A 23,315-nucleotide genomic window follows, 5' to 3' on the forward strand; every position below is an offset into this window, starting at 1 on the left:
CAGCCGTCCCTAGAAACCTATCAATTCTTTTAATGGGTAAGACTATGGTAATAAAGTCATAAAAATGCAAAGAAAAGATTACCTTAAATGTTAGAATAGGGTGGCTCAGTTGGTTAGGCATCTGCCTCTGGCTCAAGTCAAGATCCTGGAGTCCCGGGATCAGGCCCCTCATCAGACTCCCTGCTCAGTGGGGAGTCTGCTTCTCCCTCTGCCCCTCACCCCGATTTCATGCTCTCTCTCACTTTTTCTCGCTCTCTCTCAAATAAATAAAATCTTTTTAAAAATGTCTAAACTATCCAAAGCTATCTATAGATTTAATTCAATTCCTATCAAAATACCAACAGCATTTTTCACAGAACTGGAATAAACAACCTTAAAACTTATATGGAACCACAAAGAACCCAGCTAGCCAAAGCAATTTTGAAAAAGAAAAAAAAAAGTTAGGATAATGGTTATTTGTGGAGGAAGAAGAGGTTATGACTGAAATGGGACACATGAGAGTCTTCTGGGGTTTTATTTCTTGATATAGGGGTGGCTGCAAGGTATTAGTCTTCTAATAATTTATTAAGCCATACATTTATTTTAGCTGGTTTTCTGTATCTCTGTTTTATTTTGTAATGAAAAATTAAAAAGAGAGAGGAGTGCCTGGGTGGCTCAGTCGTTAGGCAGTTGCCTTCAGCTCAGGTCATGATACTGGGGTCCTGGGATCGAGTCCTGCCTGGGATAGCGGGGAGCCTGCTTCTCCCTTGCCCACTCCTCCTGGAATACTGGAGGTACTCTTCCTGCTTCTGTTCCCTCTCTCACGGTGTCTCTGTCTACCAAATAAATTTTTAAAAGTCCAAAAAAAATTAAAGAAAGAGAGAATTAAGGGACATAACTTTCAAATACAATCAGTAATCCTACTTTGGATCCTGATTCAAATCAACCAACTGTAAAAAGACATTTGAATGGGGACTAGATATGAGGTATTATTCAAGAATTACAAAATTTGTTAAGGGTAATAGTGGCATCACTTTGGAAGAAAACATTCCTATTTTTGTATGTACAGTGAAGTATTTAGGGGTGAAATGACATGTATCTTAGAATTGCTCTAAGATACTCCAAGAAAAAAAATCGGGGCAATATATGGAACAAGTATAGCAAAATATTAGTAATTATTGAAGATGAACAAAAAAGATAAACAGAAAGATAAAAATTTGTTGCATTGCCTAGTTTTGTGTGTATTTGGAAATTTTTGTAGTAGCTAGTTAAAAGAGGGGGACATCCCAAGCCAGACTGTCTGAGGGCAATAGTCTCAACAAAAAGCTAATCTTAGGTCCTCCCCCACCCCACAAACCCCCCAGAGCTTCCTCCCCACTAGCCACCTCCTTGAGATCACAACCCCTGTAGTCTCAGAGAGTGGCCTGTGAAAGGTATTTCCCTTCTTTCGCTCTTTGAGTTCCTAGGACTAGATGGCAGTCCTTCTTACCTTTCTTCATCCTGATGTCTTAATAATCTCAGGAAAGAGTCAAATGGCAAATGGCCAGGGCCCAGGGCTCACACCTGATAGGGCAGTCCTTGGTACTCCAAAGCCTGCCTCTTGCAGTGGGTTGTAGGTGTGGGGCAGGACAAAGAAGGAAAAGGGCACGTGAAAATCCTCCTGACCATATACACTCACTATCCAGCAAGCTTCAAGAGGCTGGTGGCACCATTGTTTGGAAGAGTGTTCTGGGATCTTTGTCTTCCCCGGGCTCCTGAGCAACATGCCTTGTTTCAAGCAGCCTACGCACTTCCAGAGTCTGATACTTCTGCAATGGCCCTTGAGCTACCTTGCCATATGTGAGTACCGATCCTACAGTGCACGGCAAGAAGCCAAAGTCAGAGGCCAGGGCCAGATCTGGGGTGAATTTCATGCTCATGGGAAGTCTCATGTCTAACTTTTGATCATCTCAGATGGTATTACAGAGTAAAGTCAAGGAGTCTTGAGTCTTACCAGTGTCCTGGAGAAGGAAGAGATAGAGCCACAAGTGGTGGTGAGAACAGAAAGAGGAGTAGAACGGGGTCATGATGGATATGAATAGATCTAGCTAATTTCAGCCATTTCTTAACCCTCACAATCTGGAAAGGGGAAATGAGGCCCAAGGAATAGGCATGATACACCCATAAGCATAAGGAAGCATCGGGAGTGGAGCAGAAGAAGCATTAGAATTACGGACTTGGAGAAGTACAGCCTGTGTTTAAACCATAGAGTTTTCCGTTCTGGGAGGGGGTGGGGTGGTACCATGTAGGGAGATAGTGATAATGAAAGGAATGGTGAATGAGCAAGAGGATAAGAATGGTAAATGGGGCGGGGGGTACCTGGGTGGATCAGTCTGGTAAGTGTCTGTCTTCGGCTCAGGTCAAGATCCCAAGGTCCTGGGATGGAGCCCTAACCCAGGCTCTCTGCTCAGCGGGGAGCCTGCTTATCCCTCTACCTGCCACTCGCCTGCCTGCTTGTGCTGGTGGCAGGCAGGGAGCAGGAGTAGAGGGATGGTGAGTGGACAGCGATGATGGGGAATTAGAAATAGGGCTGGTGTATGGCAGATGATAAAGGAAATATTTGAAGGACAAGCAGACATGGATGCTGGACGGGCAGAAGCTGGACTGTACAGAAGGCCATGACCAGAGCCTTGAGTAGTTTGGAGGGCTCTTAAGGGGGGTGTACCTGGGCAAGTTCTGTTGGCAGCACAATTCTGACCTGACCTGCTCCCTCATCAGTTTGGATCTTGCAGCCATTATTCATTTCCTTGCTGTTTACATCCTTGTGGCCACTGCCAGTGCTTTACTTTACCTGGCTTTTCCTGGATTGGAAGACTCCAGAGCAAGGTAAGACCCACAGACCTAGAGAGAACACGGCCTAAGAATGTTCCAGCTTAACCTATGACCAGGGAGTCCCACTCACCATGCCACAGGCCTCTCATCCAAGTTCTCAGAGTCACAGGACCTAGGCCAGCCAGGACTGTCTTGGGATCTCTTCCTTTTCTACCTCTCTAGCAGAGCCATGGCCCCTCCATGCTGTTAAGAAAGCCCCGAGAGAGTGGGAGGGATGGGGTTGCCACACACAGACACCATCCCCCACTGATATTTCTGTCTCAGGAGGCAGGCGTTCAGCCTGGGTAAGGAACTGGTGTGCCTGGACCCACATCAGGGACTATTTCCCCATTACGGTAAGTGTCTCTTTCCCAGCATCCCCCACAGTTCCCAAGATATTAGGCATTTATGCCAAATAACTAGGGTTGTCCATAAGGAAAACAAGACTACCAGAGAAGTCTCAGTGCAGCCTTGACATACTTCAAAACCTGACATTGCAGCTGGGGACTCGCTGCTCTGCCAGCATACTTTGGACGCCTTTAGCATGACCTACCAGATGACACAGACAGAAACGCAAATACAGTTCAGTTTAACAGACATTGATTGAAAGCCTACTCTACCACATGTTAGAGGTACAGAGAAGTGAGTAGGATGTTATCTGTCAGCAAGGTGCTCCCATCTAATGAGAAGGACAGACAAGTATGTATTTATAGTTTGGTATGAGTACACAAGTAGTTCAGAGGAGGGGTAAGGAAAAGCTTCACAGATGTGGTGATATTTTGGCAGGGTTTTCAAGTCCAATGGCAGACACTCAGGCAGAAACTGGAAGGGGTTTGGGAGGAGAAAATAACAGGAAGACAATGTAGAATTGTACTGCTATGCTGATCCTCAGAGCATTCTCTGGAGTAGACAACTAACACTGCCCCAATTTTTAGACCAGAGCTTGCCGATACCATGCGTAAGGCGCACTGAGCCAAATAGCCAAAACTACTTGCAGCCAGCCATGGGGAAGAGGTCCAGCAGTTCTAGCTGGCCCGGATCCTCCCCAGTTTTCCAGGGGCTGAGGAGACCCATATCTTGGCCCCCTGAAACGCGCTCATGGCCTAGCAGTTGAAAAGCTCTGCTTTAGGGGCACCTAGGTGGCTCAGTCTGGTCATGACCCTAGGGTCCTGGGATTGAGACCTGTGTCGGCTCCCTGCTCCATGGTAAGTCTGCTTCTTCCTCTCCCACTCCCCCTGCTTGCATTGTCTCTCTCTGTCCAATAAATACATAAAATCTTGGAAAGAAGGAAGGAAGGAAGGAAGGAAGGAAGGAAGGAAGGAAGGAAGGAAGGAAAGAAGGTCAGCTCTGCTTTAGAGAACACCCTGATCCCTGAAACATCTTCAGCCTTGTTTCTTCACGTGCTCTCATTCCACCACATCTGGCACTTCTCTCCATGACTGCAGATCCAGAAGACTAAAGACTTGTCGCCGGAGCACAACTACCTCATGGGGGTTCACCCTCATGGTCTCTTGACCTTTGGAGCCTTCTGCAACTTCTGCACTGAAGCCACAGGCTTCTCAAAGATCTTTCCAGGCATCACTCCCCACCTGGCCACACTGTCCTGGTTCTTCAAGATCCCCTTTGTCAGGGAGTACCTCATGGCCAAAGGTACTTCGGAGCATACTTACTGGAGCTTCTGACCCATTTTTTCTGCTGGGAGACACACCTTTTCAAGGCTCGTCCCCACCTCTCAACCACCTCTCACCCATTCCCATCAGAGCATAGTAGTTAAAAGCCTATGTTCTGGAACTAAACTGTTTGGGTTTGAGTCCCAGCTCTGCCACCTACTGTGTGGTCTTGAGCAAGCTACCCATCTCACTTTCCTCATCTGTAAGGTGAGGCTGACGATAACAGACCAACCTCAGATTTGGTGTGAGAGTTAAAGGAGAGCATACAAGGAAAGCATTCGCTATAGTGTCTGCCACAGAGTATATGCTCAGTAAAGAATAACTTTTGCTATTTAGGGGCAACAGAGGAAAAGAAAAGAGTAAGATTATAGTTGAGATTCAGAAAGTCCTTCTGGTTATTCCACTGGAAATCTTCCCACTATAGTTTCAACCTAGTGCTTCCTATGAAGTGGAGATATTGCCTCCAAGTGAAACATGTTGGGTTTGCCCTTTTCTCCCCACCCTTGTCCCCATCTCATTGATTTTCCTTCCGAGACTTACAGGAACACAGGGTGTATAGACAGGCCAATGGGGAGTAGAGCAGAGGGTGTTCTCTCTCAGCCATTTACACCCCTCCTTATATTGCTCCTCTTTCTGCTCCTTGACCTCTTAGGTGTATGCTCCGTGAGTCAGCCAGCAATTGACTACCTGCTGAGCCACGGCACTGGCAACCTTGTGGGCATCGTGGTAGGAGGGGTGGGAGAGGCCCTTCAAAGTGTGCCCAACACTACCACCCTCATCCTCCAGAAGCGCAAGGGGTTTGTGCGCACAGCCCTCCAGCATGGGTGAGTGTTCCTCCCAGGGCAGGGGGCATGGCCTTCTCTGAGCAGCATCACCTGTTACATGATGTCAAAATGACTCAGACATGAGTCTTGCCCTCTTGGAACTTACTAGCGCACAAGGGAGATGACCATAGCGTTTTTAAAAGGTTTACTGTCATCCACTCCTTCTCAACTAGCCAGACTAGTTCTTGGAAAGCCAAACCAGAAGCCCAGATTCATTATCATGGGGCTTGGCTAGGGCTCCCAAATATATACAGATGATGCCCACATCATCTCTAGCAATATCAATATCTGTATCTGTTTGTTAATGTAAATGCAAGGGGCAGGTTGTACAGTATGGTGAGTATGTGCACAGAATCTGAAGTCAGGGACCTTGATTTGAAACCCTGGTTCCATAACTTACTGTGCGTTCTGAGACAGATTACTTAACCATTCTGAGTCTTGGGGTTTTCCTTTTCATAATGCGGCTCTAATAATTGTACCTCCTCCATAGGGTCCTTGTGGGGTTTAAATAAGACAACAAATATGTCTGTCACACAATAAGTGGTAGATAATCATTACCCACTCTAACTGAGGGGTAAAGGTAGGAGGTAAAGAGCAGGTGCCAAGATGGGAGCTGTGGGGTGCACCATGATGTCAGGAGGCCGGGCCACTGAACACAGAGGTAATTGTCTTATTACAAACTCAGAGAAAAGCAGTTCATCCAAGGACCTTGCCTGAGTGGCCGGTTCGTCAGTTTGGAACCTAATGTAGGGGAGAGAGTTCTGAGCAGGGAGGAAGGAATCCTGTGTTCTAGCCCAGGTCGTGCCAATCACCGACTGCCCAGTGAACTTTCCCTCTCAGAACCTGGGCTTGTGGATCTGTAAGATAAAGAAAATACCACCACCCCCTACTGTGCCCTGTACTGTCTCTGCTGTAAGGATCCAAGAAGGCAACATATATCAGAATGCAGAGAGATGCCTAGTAACTCATAAAGATTTGTATAAGAGAGGCCATGCTCTCTACTCTCCTCTCACAAGAGGACTTCAGGAGCCTGATTCTCTACCTATGGCCCGAGAGGGACACAAATTTTCTCTTCTGTAATCTCAAAGGACAGAATACTTTATTCATATTTCCTGTGGGGGATGGGCATATCATAATATATGTGTCTGTGTGATATTATCGTCATCCCTATGCTTCCTACTAGTAGAAACAGAGTCAGATATTTCCCTGCATGACACTTTCTGGAAACTTTTCTTAACATGATACAGGTCTCTGGGGATCTCTGCCCAAAACCCTCTTCCTTCCCTCCACCCCCATATCTCACCCTTGTGATCCTGGACCAGAGACAGCATTCTCACCGGACTTGAACATTTCAAGATGAGAGAGAGTCAATATGGGAGCCCTGTTTGGTGCAAGAAGAAATCCTTTATGTTTCAGGGATTTTATGTAGCTGGGACCCTGGCCAGGAGCAAATGTTCTTCCTGAGTGGTTCTCAGTCTAGCCCATGTTTGAAAAATAAATTGGGGTTTTCCTTCAGGGCTCATCTGGTCCCGACCTTCACATTTGGAGAAACTGAGGTATATGACCAGGTGCAATTCCATAAGGACAGCTGGATGTACAAGTTCCAGAGCTGCTTCCGCAGAATCTTTGGTTTCTATTTCTGCGTCTTTTATGGAAGAGGCTTCTACCCAGGCACCAGTGGGCTTCTGCCTTACTCGCTGCCTATTGTCACTGTAGGTAAGTGCTGCTTTCAGCCCCAAGACCACCTCAGCTCTTTCCTGACCTCGACCTCAACCCTCCCCATCCCACCCCCACCAAAGAAAAGGGAAGCAGAGAGGGAGAATCTGGGAGTGGACTTGGCAAGTGAGTGGATCCGGCCCAGGGAAGAAGAAGGTTAAAGGAAGAGAAGATCTAAAACTTGCTCCTTCTCTCTTCCCATCTCCAGTTGGGGAGCCTTTGCTGGTGCCCAAAATTGAAAAACCAAGCCAGGAAGTGGTGGACAAATACCATGCACTCTATATGGATGCCCTGTGCAAACTCTTTGACCGGCACAAGACCCAGTATGGCTGCTCAGAGACCCAAAAGCTGCTTTTCCTGTGACTGAATGAGCTTGCATGCCCAAAAAAGTGTGCCTTGGAGAGGAAACTCATTTACTGCTAACCAAGAGGGGGAGAAAAGGAGATAAGGGAAGGCTATGTGTAGTAGGGGAGGACATTAAGAATTCTTTCCTTGTCCAAAGCCCTCATAGTTGCTGTCCCAGGGAGCTTCACTCAGTCATTCCACGAAAGGGAGCATCCTGAGGCCCCTCAGGTCCAGCCATGGGCATGCTAAGCACGCACATGCTTCCTTCCTAAGCCTAACCCCCAGGTCTCGAAGGACTCAAATGACAGCCAAACAGCCCAAGTAGCCCCCACTCTGGTGGTTGTTGTTGCTAGTCAGTCATAATGCATATTTTAATTGGGATTTTTTTGCATTCCGTAAGTTTAACCTGTTTAAAGCGTAAAATTCAGTAGTACTTAGTATATTCACAGAGTTGTGCAACCACTACCACTAGTTTTAGAACATTGTTCAGCACCCCAAATAAGAAAGCCAATACACATTAGCGGTCACTCCCCATTCCTTCATCTCTCCCAGCCACTAGCAAACACTAATCAACTTTCCATTTCTGTGGATTTGCCATTTTTGGACATTTCATATAAATGGAATCAGAGACTACATGGGTTTTTTAGGACTGGCTTATTTCTCTTAGCTTCATGTTTTCAAGGCTCATCCATGTTGTGGCGTGTATCCCTACTTCATTCTTTTTATGGCTGAAAAATATCCCATTGCACATATACACAACAGTTGTCATCCAGTCAACCAGTTGAAGGACTTTCGGGTTGTTTCCACTTTTGGACTGCTATGGTTAACACTGCTACAAGCATTCATGTACAGATTTTTGTGTGGTAATCTGGAGTCTCCAAATATAAAGGCTTCCCTCCTCTCCACAACACTAACAAGTGTTGCAAGCCTACAAGCATACCTTTCAGATAAATCATGGGCAACTTACTCAGGATTACTTTTCAGTTGGCAGAGGCATTTCACTTAAGTCACTTTGTCCTCAGGATGCTCTGCACCACAACCCCAAGGTTTTTGCTACCATCCCAAGTCTATGATGGGAAATCCACTTTATATCTATATTTTAAAGTCTTACTAAGTCCTGCTTAAAAGATTTTCTTAAAGCTGATTTTAAAAGAATAAATAAAAACACAGCTGTCTCTTCCTTCACAAGGCAACCAACAAAAGTCACATTTAATAACACAACAAAGGTAGTACACCTGAAACTAACATAATATTATGTGTCAACTATAGTAAAAAAAAAAATGTAGCAAGGGAACAAGAGTTAATAGGCCATTTAAAAACTCATTCAACTCAATAGCCAAAAAACAAATAATCCGATTTTAAAGTGGGCAGAGGACTTAAATAGACGTTTTTCCAAAGAAGACATCCAAATGGCCAATAGGTACATAAAAAAGATGCTCAACATCACTAATCATGAAGGAAATGAAACTTAAAACCACAATGAGATATAACCTCATAACTGTTAGAAATACTACTATCAAAAAGACAAAAGATAAATGTTGGCAAACATTTACCTGGAGTAAAACAAATCCTCATGCGCTACTGGTGGTAATGTAAATTGGTACAGCCACTATGGAAAACAGATGGAAGTTCCTCAAAAAATTGAAAATAGAACTATCATGTGATCCAGCAATCCCATATGTGGGTATCTGTAGGAAATGAAATCATTATTTCAAAGAGATATCTGCACCTCCATATTCTTTGCAGCATCATTCACAATAGCAAAGACATTGAAACAGCCCAAGTGTCCACTGAAGATGAATGAATAAATAAGATGCGGAATATAATGGAATAATATTCATCATTAAAAAGAAGGAAATCTTGCCATCTGCAACAACACGGATGGACCTTGAGGGCATTATGCTAAGTGAAATAAGTTGGACAAAGAAAGACAGGAACTGTATGATCTCACTTACATGTGAAATCTAAAAGAAAAAAAAAGGTCAAATTTATAAAAACAGTGAATAGAATGGTGATTGCCAGGGCCTAGGGGATAGGGGAAATGGGGCAACGTTGGCCAATGCCAATGGGTACAAATTTCTAGTTATAATATGAATAACTTCTGTGGATCTAATGTACCATATGATGACTACAATTAACAATGATGTATTATATACTTGAAAATCGCTAAGAAAGTAGATCTTAGGTGTTCTCACCACAAAAAATTGTAATTATGTGAGGTGATGGATATTTTAACTAACCTTGTATTGTAGTCATTTTGCAATATATATGTATATCAAATCACATACCTTGAACTCACACAATGTTAAACATCAGTTCTATCTCAATAAAGTGAAAAGGGAGGAAATTTTATTTTATTTTATTTTTTAAAAGACTTTATTTATTTATTTGACAGAGAGAGACACAGTGAGAGAGGGAAAACAAGCAGGGGGAGAGGGAGAGGGAGAAAGAGAAGCAGGCCTCCCGCTGAGCAGGAAGCCTGATGTGGGGCTCAATCCCAGGACCCCAGGATCATGACCTGAACTGAAGGCAGACGCTTAACGACTGAACCACCCAGGTGCCTTGGGTTTAGGTTAGCTTTTTTTACTTTTCTTATTTCATACTTCTTAAATATCCAGTTTTGTTGGGGTCCCACCTATTCTCACTTTATACTGTTTCAGTCTGAAATATTCATTTCTAACCCAGATTTCTCTCATAAGTAATTACCCTCAAAACCAATATATCCAATTTATCAATCTCTAACAAACACTTTAACATCAACATAACCAAGAGCAGATGAAACATCTTCCCCCTCCCAATCTCGCATCTTATCACCAAATCCTGTTAATTTTACCACCTTAATATTAATCCATTGTGTCTTCTTCCCTTCTACACTGTCACAACCTAGTCAAAGCCCTCACCAAAATTTCTAGACAATTGCCACTTCTTCTACTAGAGTCCTTTCTAATCATCCATTCATCACACTGGTGCCAGAGTGCTCTTACTAATGCTTAAACCTGACTTATTAGTCCTCTGCTTTGAAATCCTTTTTTTTTTCTCCTACAGTGCTTCTACCAGCATATCCTGAATTATGTTCTGGGTACCATTAATGTTCCATGGATGTTAATAAATATTGCATAGAAAAAAATGATTATGTGGTTAAATAACTGTAGGAGATGCTGGATTAAGCAAAGCTAAATAGATGTATTTACTGAAATATTTTCAGAATCTTCACTACACTAATGGGCATTGGTGACTATCCAAGAGGGAGTATTTAGTATTTCCCAAACTTACCTGACAGTGGAACCCTTGTTTCAAATAACACCTATTACCATTCCATGGAACATTTAGTGTTTCTCTAAATACAATCTTGCAAGCTGGTCTACAAGATAAGGGCTCAAAAACCCCTTGATATGGTAATACAGAGAAAGTGGCTGATCTGATTTGGGACCCTATCAGATTGGGAGAAGCCATGGTGGGAGTCACAGGTCTAATTGAATGGGTCAAAACCTCATAAGAGGTAAGCAAAAGGTAACTGAATAAAAGAGGAAATTGGATTTGAATTTTCCTCACCTCTTTGGGTTGTCCAGGAAGAGCAAACTACGGCAGATTTTTTTCAGAAAAGAATCTCAAGGGCACACATGGGAATGAGGCTATACCTAAAAGAGTAAAACAAAAACAAAAACAAAGTATTCCAGTGTAAGCCTTTGCTTTCTTATTAGCATCAACTGCATGCTCTTTCTTGAAAATTCATTCCCCCCATATCTTTTCTCTTCACCCTCAGCCTCTATGCCACAATGCAATCTCTTGCTCTCCCTATCTCTCTTCCTCCCTCCCTGAATACTTTTTTGATACTCTGATACTCTAAGGTTTTGCTCCTCACTCTGGATGTCACATTAACTTTGTATGAAGTGATCATCAAAGGAACTAATCAGTAAGACTTAATCATGGATTGTGAGGGTAGCAAGAGACATTTACAAAGAGTGGCCAGGCTGGTGATCCTAGTGGGCCAAATGTACAGGGACCTTCAGAGGAAATTCTGGAGGCAGAAAGTGAGCAGGGTACTGGAGTGATAGCCAGAGCACTGCCCCAAAGAGAGAAGATCCGTATTTACAGTCTGAGAGTTCAATGCTTCCCCATACAAAATAGGTCCATCATGAAGTACAACAAAGACCCCTCATACTCTGACCCCTCTGAATTTCCAGTCACTCCCTATCATGGTCTAAAGTAGTAAACTGGACTACTTCATGTTTTCTGGATAATTTAACATTTCTTTGCCTTTGCACATGTCCTCTCTACATAGTAAAGCATATTCATCTTTTAAGCCCACATCAAATACCACCTTCTTAGTGAAGCCTTCACCAGGCAGAATTAATAACCCCTTGCTGCATTCTTCCAAAGGCTTTTATTGACTCTACTAATGAAAACTCGATTTTGTCAGTCTTCACTTATGATTAACCCCATCAAGGGTGTAAAGGAGGACATTTTCAGTCATACTTTCTCTGCATTTATGGATGAAAATCATATGGTCTTTCAGTATGTGCTTTGGAATTTCTCATATATCAAAGGTCTCCCATATAGTGTGATTGGAGACTTCAACATTCAGCTGTTAGAATATGACAAATCAAGTAAACAAAAAAACTAACCTTTAAAAAGTATGGAGCTGAATAATACAGTAAACAATGTGGGCTAGACTGTCAAGTGATAAGAACTTAATGATTAGGACAAGGAATTATACTTTCTTTTCAAGTGCACATGAATCATTCACAACTACAATTCAGTATTTGAATTCATTATATAATGCAACATTGTGTGTCAACTATACTCAAAGCGAAAAAAAAGTGTTGGCAAGGATGTGCGAAAAGGGGAGCCCTTGTGCACAGTTTGTGGGAATGTCAATTGGTGCAGTCACTATGGAAAACAGAAATATTACATGACCCAGTAATTCCACTACTGGGTATTCACCCCAAGAAAACAAAAACTCTAATTAGAAAAGATACATTACCCCCTATGTTTATTGCAGCATTATTTAGAATAGCCAAGATATGTAAGCAACCTAAGTGTCCATTGAAAGATGAGAGGATAAAAAGGTGGCATATATAGAATGGAACATTACTCAACCATAAACAAGAGTGAAATCTTGCCATTTGTGACAACATGGATGGGCCTAGAGTATATTATGTTAAATAAAATGAGTCAGACAGAGTAAGACAAATGCCATATCATTTCACTTATCTGTGGATTCTAAAACACACACACACACAAAAAAAAAAAACAGAAGAAATGAACAAACAAATACAGAGAACAAACTTGCAGTTACCAGGAGGAATGAGGAATCAGTGAAACAGATGAAGGGAATTAAGAGGTACAAATTTCCAGTTATAAAATAAATAAGTTACATGGATGAAAATATAGCATAGGGAATACAGTCAATAATTTTGTATAGTGAGAGATGGTAGCTACATCTATTGTGGTGAGCATTGCATAATATAGAGAATTATTGAATCACTATGTTGTACACCTGAAACTAATTTAACAACATATGTCAACTATACTTCAATTAAAAAATACCTTATTAAAGGGTTGGGTCAAACAATGCTAAGCCAATTTTTTGTACTACAGGATTTATCCAGAGCTTGTAACATCATAATGCCTAAGAGTTTCTAAGAGGAAAGTTTCTAAGAGGAAAGGGTTCTATATTCAATATCTATCAAATTTGTTGACCAAAAAAAGTTTTTTTCTTTTCTTTTTTCCTGAGGTACATCTCAAAAACCTATTGTGCTATGACACATTTTAAGAGACACTGCTCTAGAAAACAAAATATAGTATCTTGAATCTCATTTGATCAAAGGGCAGGAGTTAGCTTGTATTTCCTGCTCCTCTAAATATCCTACTCTCCACCACAGAGAGATATGGATCAAGAAAAGAAAAGAACTTTTATTTTGCAGGAAATTTCATTTCTTTTCAAATCAAAAGAAAGACTTTTTCTTAGTCTCCTAATAAAAATGAAAATATTTTCCATGCAAACCTTTCCCTTTTGAGGTAGAGTGTATCAGTTAGGACCACACTATGTGACAGAAACCCTTTTGTGGTGGCTCAACAAAAGAGGTATCTTTTATTTTGTTTTGTTTTAAAGATTTTATTTATTTGTTTGAGAGAGAAAGGGAGAAAGAGAGAGAGAGAGTGTATGTGTGAGCACAAGCGGTGGGGGAGGGGCAAAGGGAGAAGTGGACTCCTGGCTGAGCAGGGAGTGCAATGCAGGATTCGATCCCAGGATTCTGGGATCATGACCTGAGCAGAGGGCAGACGCTTAACCCACTGAGCCACCCAGGCAACTCCGGGTGTTTCTGTTTTGGGTTTTTTTTTTTTAAACAAAACAAAACTCAATGTAGCCAGCCCAAGGATGGGTTCAGTTGCACAAGATAATCCTTACAGCTTTCTGCTTCACAAATTTTTTAGTGTGTATTTTATGTCTTTATGGTTGTAAAATAGCTGCTCAATTTCTAAGCATCTTGTCTGTGTTCTACACAGGAATAAAGGGGTAAAAAGGATCTAGTAAACTGAATTGTTTTCCTTTATTAGGAAAACAATAGCACTTCTAGAAACCCCACCCAGTAGATTTCTCTTAAATCTCATTGGCTAGAGCTAGGTCATGTAGCCGTCCTGAGGTATACATTTGGGAGGTTGGATTTACTGCTGCCCCAAACAAAATTGGGGTTCTCTTAGTAAGGAAGATTGGGATAATAGGTATTGGGTAAGATACTGTCAGAGTCCATTACATATTGCTTGGCTTACTTCTGATTTAAAAACTGGTTTTCCCATAGTAAGTTTTTGTAACACATTAAAGTACTTTCTGAAAGAACTCAAGTACAAAAACAGGATTAACAGTATATGATTTTTTTCATATTTATTATGGACTTAAGCAACTTTTCAAAACCAAGGACCTAATTTATCTTAAACAATTTAAATATTTCTTTTTAAAATAATTTTTTGATTATATTATGTCACTATACAGTACATCATTAGTTTTTTTTAATATAATTTTTTATTTTTTATAAACATATATTTTTATCCCCAGGGGTACAGGTCTGTGAATCACCAGGTTCACACACTTTACAGCACTCACCAAAGCACATACCCTCCCCAATGTCCATAATCCCACCCCCTTCTCCCAAACCCCCTCCCCCCAGCAACCCTCAGTTTATTTTGTGAGATCAAGAGTCACTTATGGTTTGTCTCCCTCCCAATCCCAATCCCATTTTGTTTCATTTAAACCCACTTAAGCCCCCATGTTGGTTTACACACTTCACAGCACTCACCAAAGCACATACCCTCCCCAATGTCCATAATCCCACCCATCATTAGTTTTTGATGTAGTGTTCCATGATTCAGTGTTTGCATATAACACCCAGTGCCCCATGCAATACATGCCCTCCTTAATACCCATCACCAGGCTCACCCATCCCCTCGCCTTCTCCCCTCTAAAACCCTCAGTTTGATTCCTGGAATCCACAGTCTTTCATGGTTCATCTCCCCTTCCAATTACCCCTCACCTTTATTTTTCCCTTCCTTCTCCTAATGTCCTCCATGCTATTCCTTAGGTTCCACAAATACGTGAAACCATATGATAATTGTCTTTTTCTGTTTGACTTATTTCACTCAGCATAATCTCCTCCCATTCCATCCATGTTGACGAAAATGTTGGGTATTCATCCTTTCTGATGGCTGAATAATATTCCATTCTGTACATGGACACACGAAAAAATGTTCATCATCATTAGTCATCAGGGAAATTCAAATCAAAACCACAGTGAGATACCTCCTTACACCAGTTAGAATGGCAAAAATTGACAAGACAAGAAACAACAAATGTTGGAGAGGATGTGGAGAAAGGGGAACCCTCTTACACTGTTGGTGGGAATGTAAGCTGGTCCAGCCACTTTGGAAAACAATGTGGAAGTTCCTCAAAAAGTTAAAAATAGAACTACCCTATGATCCAGCAATTACACTACTGGGTATTTATCCCAAAGATACAGATGTAGTGAAAAGAAAGGCCATATGGACCCCAATGTTCATAGCAGCAATGTCCACAATAGCCAAACTGTGGGAAGAGCCAAGATGCTCTTCAACAGATGAATGGGTAAAGAAGATGTGTCTTATATATATAATTTAAATCTTTCAACTGCCTTGTACTCATTATGGAGAGTCTCTTGTAGCCTAACATCATCATTTCTCCTTCACATTGGAAAGCTTTATAATGTCTGCATTTGACAATGCTTGCTACATAGTAAATCGACATTAGTAACTGTTGACTGTGCTTGAATACACATCCAATAGACTTCTTGAGGACAGGGTAGGTGTCTGACTTATGTTCCCCCTGTGCCTAGCACATAATGGGTGATCAATAAATATTGTTGAATGAAGTGTATAAGTTAGTAAATACCTGAGGTGTCCAAGAAAACCTATCAGGGCTCTAATTTATCCAAGAAGATCCAGCCCCAGAGTAGGCAGGGATAAGCTTTGCAGAGGAGAAGATAGCAGAGAAACAGAAAGAGTCAACAACTGATTCAAAAGCAATTTTGTTAGTAGGACGCCTGGGTGTCTCAATCGGTTGGCCATCTGACTCTTGATTTAGGCTTGGGTCCTGATGTTGGAGTTAAGATATGGGGGTCGTAAGCTTGAGCCAAGCCTGATCAGGCTTGACTCTTCCTCAGCTTGAAGTCTATTTCTCCCTCTCCCTCTGCCCCTCTCCCCTGCTTGCTCACTCTCTCTCTCTCTCAAATAAAAAAATTAAATCTTTTAAAAAAACAAAAGCTGTTTGTTACTGATCCTTCACATATTGGCAATTTTGGTAAACCAGAGATGGTTTTTACAACCTTCTATGAATCTTTAAACATTTTTGTATTCAAACTTTGGGGTTTTTTTTTTCATTTTTAATTTGTGAAGATAGTGTCAAACCAGCAGAGCTGGCATAACTGTCTAAAAGTGAATTAGAAATAAAACTCAAAAAGGTAGGAGGAAAAACTCCACATCTGAAAAATTCTGAATTACTTTTATCATTAAAGTTTTAAAAACTAATTTTTTCTGTTTTTAGTTTTAAGTTTTTGTTTAAGTTCCAGTTACTTAATATGGTGTAATAATTGTTTCAAGGGTAGAATTTAGGGATTCATCACTTACATACAATTCATCATCATACAATTCATCAATTACATACAGGTTACAATGTTTATTTGAGATCTTTCTTGTTTCTTGAGGTAGGCCTATAGCATTATAAACTTGTCTTAGAACTGCTTTTGTGAGGCACCTTGTGGCTCAGTTGGTTAAGCATCTGACTCTTGATTTCAGCTCAGGTCATGATCTCAGTGTCTTGGGACCAAGCCCTGTGTCAAGCTCCATGCCTGTTCATCAGTGATATTCCATGCCTGCTTAAGATTCTTTCTCTCTCCCTCTGCCTCTCTCCAAACTTAAACTTGTGCTCTCTCTCTTTCTTTAATTTTTTTTTCAAAAAGGAATTACTTTTGCTGCATCCCCCAAATTTTATACCATTTTGTTTCCATTCTCATTTATCTCCAGGAAGTTTTAAATTTCCTCTGATTTTTTCATTGACCCAACGGTTGTGTGATTGCATGTTGTTTAGCCTCCATATGTTTGTGTTTTCTCAAGTTTTTTTCTTGTGGTTGATTTCTAATTTCATACCATTGTGTTTGGAAAGATGTCTGATATGATTTCAATCTCTTAAATTTTTAAATATTGTTTTGTGGCCTAATATGTGATCTATCCTGGATAATGTTCCACATGAGCTTGAAAAGAATGTATTTAACTAACTAGAATTTAAATAAAAATTTTTAAAAATTAAATTAAATTAAAATAAAATTTTAAAATTAAGAAAGAAAAGAGAATGTATATTCTGCTTTTTTTTAATGTAATGTTCTACATATATCTGTTAAGTCCATATAGTTTACTGTGTCATTCAGAGCCACTGTTTCCTTATTGGTTTTCTTTCTGAATGATCTATCCATTGATATAAGTAAAGTGTTATAGTCCCCTATTATTATATTATTGTTAATCTCTCCCTTTATGTCTGTTAATATTTACTTTATATATTTAGGTACTCCTATGTTGGATGCATAGATATTTACAATTATTATATCCTCTTGTTGGACTTATCCTTTTATCTTTGTGTAATGCCCCTCTTTGTCTCTCATTACAATCTTTGTTTTAAAGTCTATTTTGTCTGATTAAAGTATTGCTATCCGAGTTTGTTTGTTCATTTGTTTTTTCATTTCCATTTGCATGGTATTTTTTTTCTATTCTTTCACTTTCAGTTTATAGTATTTAGGTCTGAAGTGATTCTCTTGTAGGCAACATATAGTTGAGTCTTTTTTTTCATCCATTCAGTCCCCCTATGTCTATTGATTGAAGCATTTAGACCATTTACATCTAGTAATTATTGATAGGTATGCATTTTTTGCCATTTTGTTCATAGGTTTCTGATTGTTTTGTAGTTCTCTGTTCCTTTCTTCTCTTGCTCTCTTACCTTGTGATTAATGTCTTTCTTTACTATTACGCTTGAATTCCTTTCCCTTTTTTGTGTGTATCTATTTTAATTTTAGTTTGTGATTACCATGAGGTTCATATATATCATCTTACGTATATAACTTTTTATGTTAAGTTGATGGTCACTTAGGTTTGAACACAATCTCAAAGCACTATGTTTGTACTCTCCTCTTCCATGTTTTATGTATATGTTATCATAATTCCCATCTTTTTATTTTGTGAGTCCCTTGACTAATTTTTTATATAACTGATTTTACTACTCTTATCTTTTAACCTTCATACTAGCTTCATAAGTGATTAGTTTACTACCTTTATTATAAGATTGCTTTTACTTATGATAAGTTTTCCTTTTATAAATTTCTTATTTCTAGTTATTACCTTTCTTTCTGCTTAAAGAGGTCCCTTTAACACTTCTTTTTTTAAGATTTTATTTATTTATTTGACAGAGATCCCAAGTAGGCAGAGAGACAGGCAGAGAGAGAGAGAGGAGGAGGAAGCAGGCTCCCTGCCGAGCAGAGAGCCTGATGTGGGGCTCGATCCCAGGACCCTGAGATCATGACCTGAGCCGAAGGCAGAAGCTTTAACCCACTGAGCCACCCAGGCATCCCCCTTTAATACTTCTTTTAAGGCTGGTTTAGTGGTGATGAACTCCTTTAATTTTTTTTTGTCTGGGAAACTCTTTATCTCTCTTCTAATTCTGAATGATAACCTTGCCAGGTAGAGTATTCTTGGTTGTAGGGTTTTTTATTTTCAGCACTTTGAATGTATCATGCCACTTCTTTCTGACCTTCAAGGTTTCTGATGGAAAATAATCTGATAGCCTTGTGCAAGTTCCCTTATATGCAACTAGCTGCTTTTCTTTTACTGTTTTAAGATTCTCTCAAATTTTTTAAAGATTTTTTTGTCAGAGAAAGAGAGAGAGCAGAAGCAGGGGGAGCAGCAGCCAGAGGGAGAGGGAGAAGCAGGTTCCCCACTGACTGAGGAGCCCAACGCAGAACTCAATCCCAGGACCCTGGGATCATAATCTGAGCTGAGGGCAGACACTTAACTGACTGAGCCAACCAGGCATCCCTATTTCTCCTTATTTTTAATCTTTGATATTTTAATTATTATACATCTTAGTGTGTACCTGATTGGGTTCATCTTGTTTGGGATTCTCTTTGTTTCCTGGACATGGATGTTTCTTTCCCCAGGTTAGCAGGCACAAGCTGGGAGTCCTTCACTGGTACTGTCTGTACACTGAAGTACAGTGAAGTACTTCACTGGTACTTCACTTCACTTCACTGGCACTCTTCGCTGGTACTGTCCTTGTAGAACAGCTGGAGATGATGTGGACACAGGTGGGAGGGGGTTTCCAGGATGCTCCACGTAGGGCCTGCCTTAGCACATTGGCTGCAGCTGAAGTGGGCAAAAAGCTGGAATGTCCTAGAGAGCTTTGTACCCATGCCACCTAGGTGAGATGGCTGGTGTTGTAGTGGACACATTCCAGGGGTGTCCTGGTATACACCACACTGAGGCAACCTTGGTGAGAAAACTGGAGCTCAGGCACTTAAGAGTAGGGGAGGCCACCTTGGGGAAATGACTGGAGCTGTTGTGGGCTAGGGTCCCTGGTCTCATCAAGGCAGCAGTCTGATTAAAATGCCCAGACACTATTCTACTTTGCAGTATCAAGGTGGAGGGGGGAAATAAACAATGGTGCTCACCAGCATCTCCAACCCTGGAGAGAGTTCCAGTAGTTCTCTTACTGTTTAGGGGATGTTCTAGCATTAGTTCACTTATAGTCTAGCTACCCTTTAAACCGAGGCTTTTTTTCTGTGCCTGAGGACAGGCAAATCTATGCACAGTTTCCTCAGTGCTATCCTTATCCACTGCAGTTTGCAGCATTGCTGTATCCCAATCTCTCCTGCCATTTTCTGTGTGGTCCCTCTATCCTTTGCTGTGCTGAAGTTGTTCAGCCAGCTCCCAGTTCTTCTTCAGGAGGAAATGCTCTATATGTAAGTGTAGATTTCCATGGGAGGAAGTGAGTTCAGGGTCTGCCTATGTCACTAGGTTGGACCCTCCCTTCTAAACCAACCCTTTAAAAACTTAGTAATATGTATTACTGTCCCAGAATATGTGCTTTGGGAAACTGCAGGGGAGAAATGAATAAAGACAGAAAGTCATAAAAATCAAACTAGCTTACATTTTCAAAGAACCAGAGCAATGGCTACCTTCTGAAAGAAATCCAGCAAGATCAGAGTGTGTAAAAAGATACATTTTATTCACATTGGAGATAGTTATTGGTGTAGTAAAGGGGATGAGGCTTACAATGAGCAGTAAGTTAAATATCAGTAAGAAGTAAATAAATTGAACAGGTGCCAGAATTATAATGCTCTGAGATGGCATTAGTTGATTTATCTCTTTAGTTTTTCCAACTACATCTGCTTGCTTCTTCCCATCAGTAGTTCCAAAAGCATGACTAGAGCCTTGAACTGTGGTACAAAATGTACAGTAATAGCCAGCCATCCCCCAAAAGGATTTTACCTTCTTATTTGTCTCAAAGAGTTCTCACATTTTAATAATTTACCCTTTGACTTAAGGAAAAATAATTTGTCTCCTTCCCACTTTGGGACCAAAATACATAAACTCTGGCAATCAAACATACACCAAGGTGCCCTAATAGACAGACTCACTCTTTGGTTGTACTCGAGTATTTTCATACTCCCTTTTGGTGACAAACCACAGCTCAGCTCATACAAGAAATATAATGTCTGTAGGTTATGGCAAGTAGCTCATTCAGTGGCTGATTCTGAAATCTTTGGAAAGAGGCAAAGTCATGTAGGAACTAAAAGGGAAGGAGGGATGTAAATACAGGTAAACAGATCTTGATTACAAAAACTATTTGAGATTGGCCTCTTTAGTTAATGTCATTGGCTAATAGCTTTTGTATGCAAGCTGGCAAGGAATTAAGTATTTTTTTAATTATCTTTCTGAGAGATTATCTTCCATGAATTCTCTTACACATTCACTGTTGCTTACTTCCTTGATTTTTCTTTGCTTTCCTTTCATTCAAAGATTTTTTAAAAATAACTTTTATAAGGCCCTGTCTTTGAAACTCTCTTCTCCCTTGAGGCTATGCCAAATTTTCAATATCTTTCCTCCCAGTTCATCACTGTGGCCATTTCTCAGTAATCAGTTTTTAGCCTTCTGCTTCTCACACTCAAGGGTTCAGGGTTTGTCGTGATCTTAACTATCACTTCCAAGCAGCACCAAAACCAAATCTAGAATTCTGGTTCCTCATCCAACTACACTAAAGTTGAGAACTATTGAAAAGGGGTTCCCACTCACAGGAATTCTAAATGATGTTTCTTCATCTTTTACTCCATTGACACTTCACAACAGCCCTGCTAAATGAGTATCCCTATCCCAAGTTTGCCAACGAGGAAACTGAATCCCAAAGAGATTAAGTAACTTGTCTGAGATCATGCAGCTAACCAGCAGCAGATTGAAGAAGCCAAGTCTGGTTATCGGACTCAAGCTGCTTGTTCTCTCTACTACTTCTCATCACCTTTTTCACCAAAATGCCGGCTTTCATCACATCAGTGAAGGAGAGTAAAGTCCTAGATGCACCCCGGGTGAAGCATTTGGCCTAACTGGGGATTATGAGATGAAGTAGTAGAATACGTGAGGAAAGTGAAATCTCAAATGTATCATCTTCTCCTCCTCTCCACATCCACATTGGCTTTAGGGTAGGCCAACTAGTGAGTAACCAATGTAGGGGGATATGAGAGATGCTGAACAGGCCCACTTTCCTTCACAATGTCTTTTCAATGCCCTCCCTATCTCCACTGTTCCTAAAGTACCCTTAGATCTTTAGGTTTCTTGGGGTTCCTGTGGCCTCTTAACATGGAACTATGCCCAGGAACAGAAACACTAAGTTGAATTATTGACATGTAATCATTCAGCAAATGTTTATTAAGCATCATTTATTAAGCAAATGGGGTGGTAGAATAACAACTGTTTATATTTGGCTAGCTCTCTAGATTTGCAGAGCCTTACCACAATCTGAAATACTTAAAGCTGGGATTATGATCCTCATTTTATGGGTGATGAAATTATAACACAAAGATTCACCCAAGTAACACACCTAAGCCCCTCTTTCATAATCAGGGCTCCAACTTGGCTCTTCTGATTTTAATCCTATCCTCTTTTCTCCTATCACAGTAGCTCAAGGAGTTTACAGTAGGGAACTCAAAGCAAACATACATAAAGAGTTAAATAGCAATAATAATATAATTTCAAAAGACAATAAATGCCGGGTGACTGATATAGACAATAATTACTGTAGGAGTGACCAGGAAGGTCACTGTGGGTAAGAGTCACCACACAAGGCCTCAACAAGGAAGTGAGGTTTAAGCCTGCCCTTGGAAACTAGGTAGGAAAAAGACAGTGGGAGAAGAAAAGGAAGGCATTCTAGTGTGGGGAGAAGGAAGAATAAGGGTACAGAGCTGAGAACGTGCAAGTCTCATTTGAAGAGAGAATGAGAAGCTCAAATTAGCTGGAGAAGAAAGGCTTGTACTGGGGAGGAATGGAAAATAAGGCTGAAATTCTCTCTTTTAGTTCTGACTTAAGGATTTCAACTTGTCTTGTAGACAGTGGGGAGCCATGAGAGAGTTTTAAGTAAGAGAGTGAAACTGTAAGAGCAGTGTTAGGGCTGACTAAACTGGTAGTATGCATTATATAGCATGCATTTGTGTGAGGAGAGACTAGATGCAAGAAAGACCCATTAGAAGGCTGTAACAGTCAGTCAGGGATACAGTAACAATAGTCAGTATTAGAATGGTACCATTGGGATCATGAAGGAAAGATGATTATAATTGACATGCTAACTAAAGAAAGGCCAGAATCTCCTGAAAGAGAAGAATTGAAGTTACCTGAGTATTTTGGGGAAAGAAGATGGCATGGGAAAAAAATGATCGAAACAGGTAGGGAAACTGGTTTAGTAAGTTTTAACATCTTGGGTTGGAAGTAACAATGAAAGATCCAAGTGAAACTGTCCAGCGGGCAATTGAAGATATAGAGGTGGAACTTGGAAGAAAGGACAGGCTAGAACTGAGTGGGCGTGGCATAATGGAAGGAGGTCTTGGAGTCAGGGGACCTGGGGTCTAAGCCTAGTTCTTCCTTTCCTGCAAACTTACTAAGTAATGGGCAAGTCCTATCTCTTGGCCATTTTACTGCTCTGTAAAGTGAGTGGGTATCTAGGCCCTGGGAGATTTCTGAGGTACTCTCAAGGACTCTAAGTCAACTGAATTGTATTCGTGTGCACAAATGTTCTCTCCAGGAGAAAATCAGGGGTCAGATGTGGGGAGGTTGGGGAGTGGACTAAATAATCCCCAAATGCTATGACTATGACAGG

At 40.9% G+C, this 23,315-nt stretch overlaps 1 protein-coding gene across 1 annotated transcript; it reads left to right on the forward strand.

Moving 5' to 3' along the window:
* Positions 1–1,669: 1,669 nt before the first annotated feature.
* AWAT1 (acyl-CoA wax alcohol acyltransferase 1) lies at positions 1,670–8,776 on the forward strand. The gene is made up of 7 exons (XM_032331170.1): positions 1,670–1,818; positions 2,737–2,844; positions 3,115–3,185; positions 4,275–4,479; positions 5,152–5,323; positions 6,840–7,039; positions 7,248–8,776. Exons 1-7 carry the CDS (start codon positions 1,743–1,745, stop codon positions 7,400–7,402), a joined length of 987 nt encoding a protein of 328 aa, XP_032187061.1. The 5' UTR covers positions 1,670–1,742; the 3' UTR covers positions 7,403–8,776.
* The last annotated feature ends 14,539 nt before the right edge of the window (positions 8,777–23,315 follow it).

This window comes from Mustela erminea, chromosome X (assembly GCF_009829155.1).
Source record: "Mustela erminea isolate mMusErm1 chromosome X, mMusErm1.Pri, whole genome shotgun sequence".
In the NCBI taxonomy this organism is placed as follows: Eukaryota; Metazoa; Chordata; class Mammalia; order Carnivora; family Mustelidae; genus Mustela; species Mustela erminea.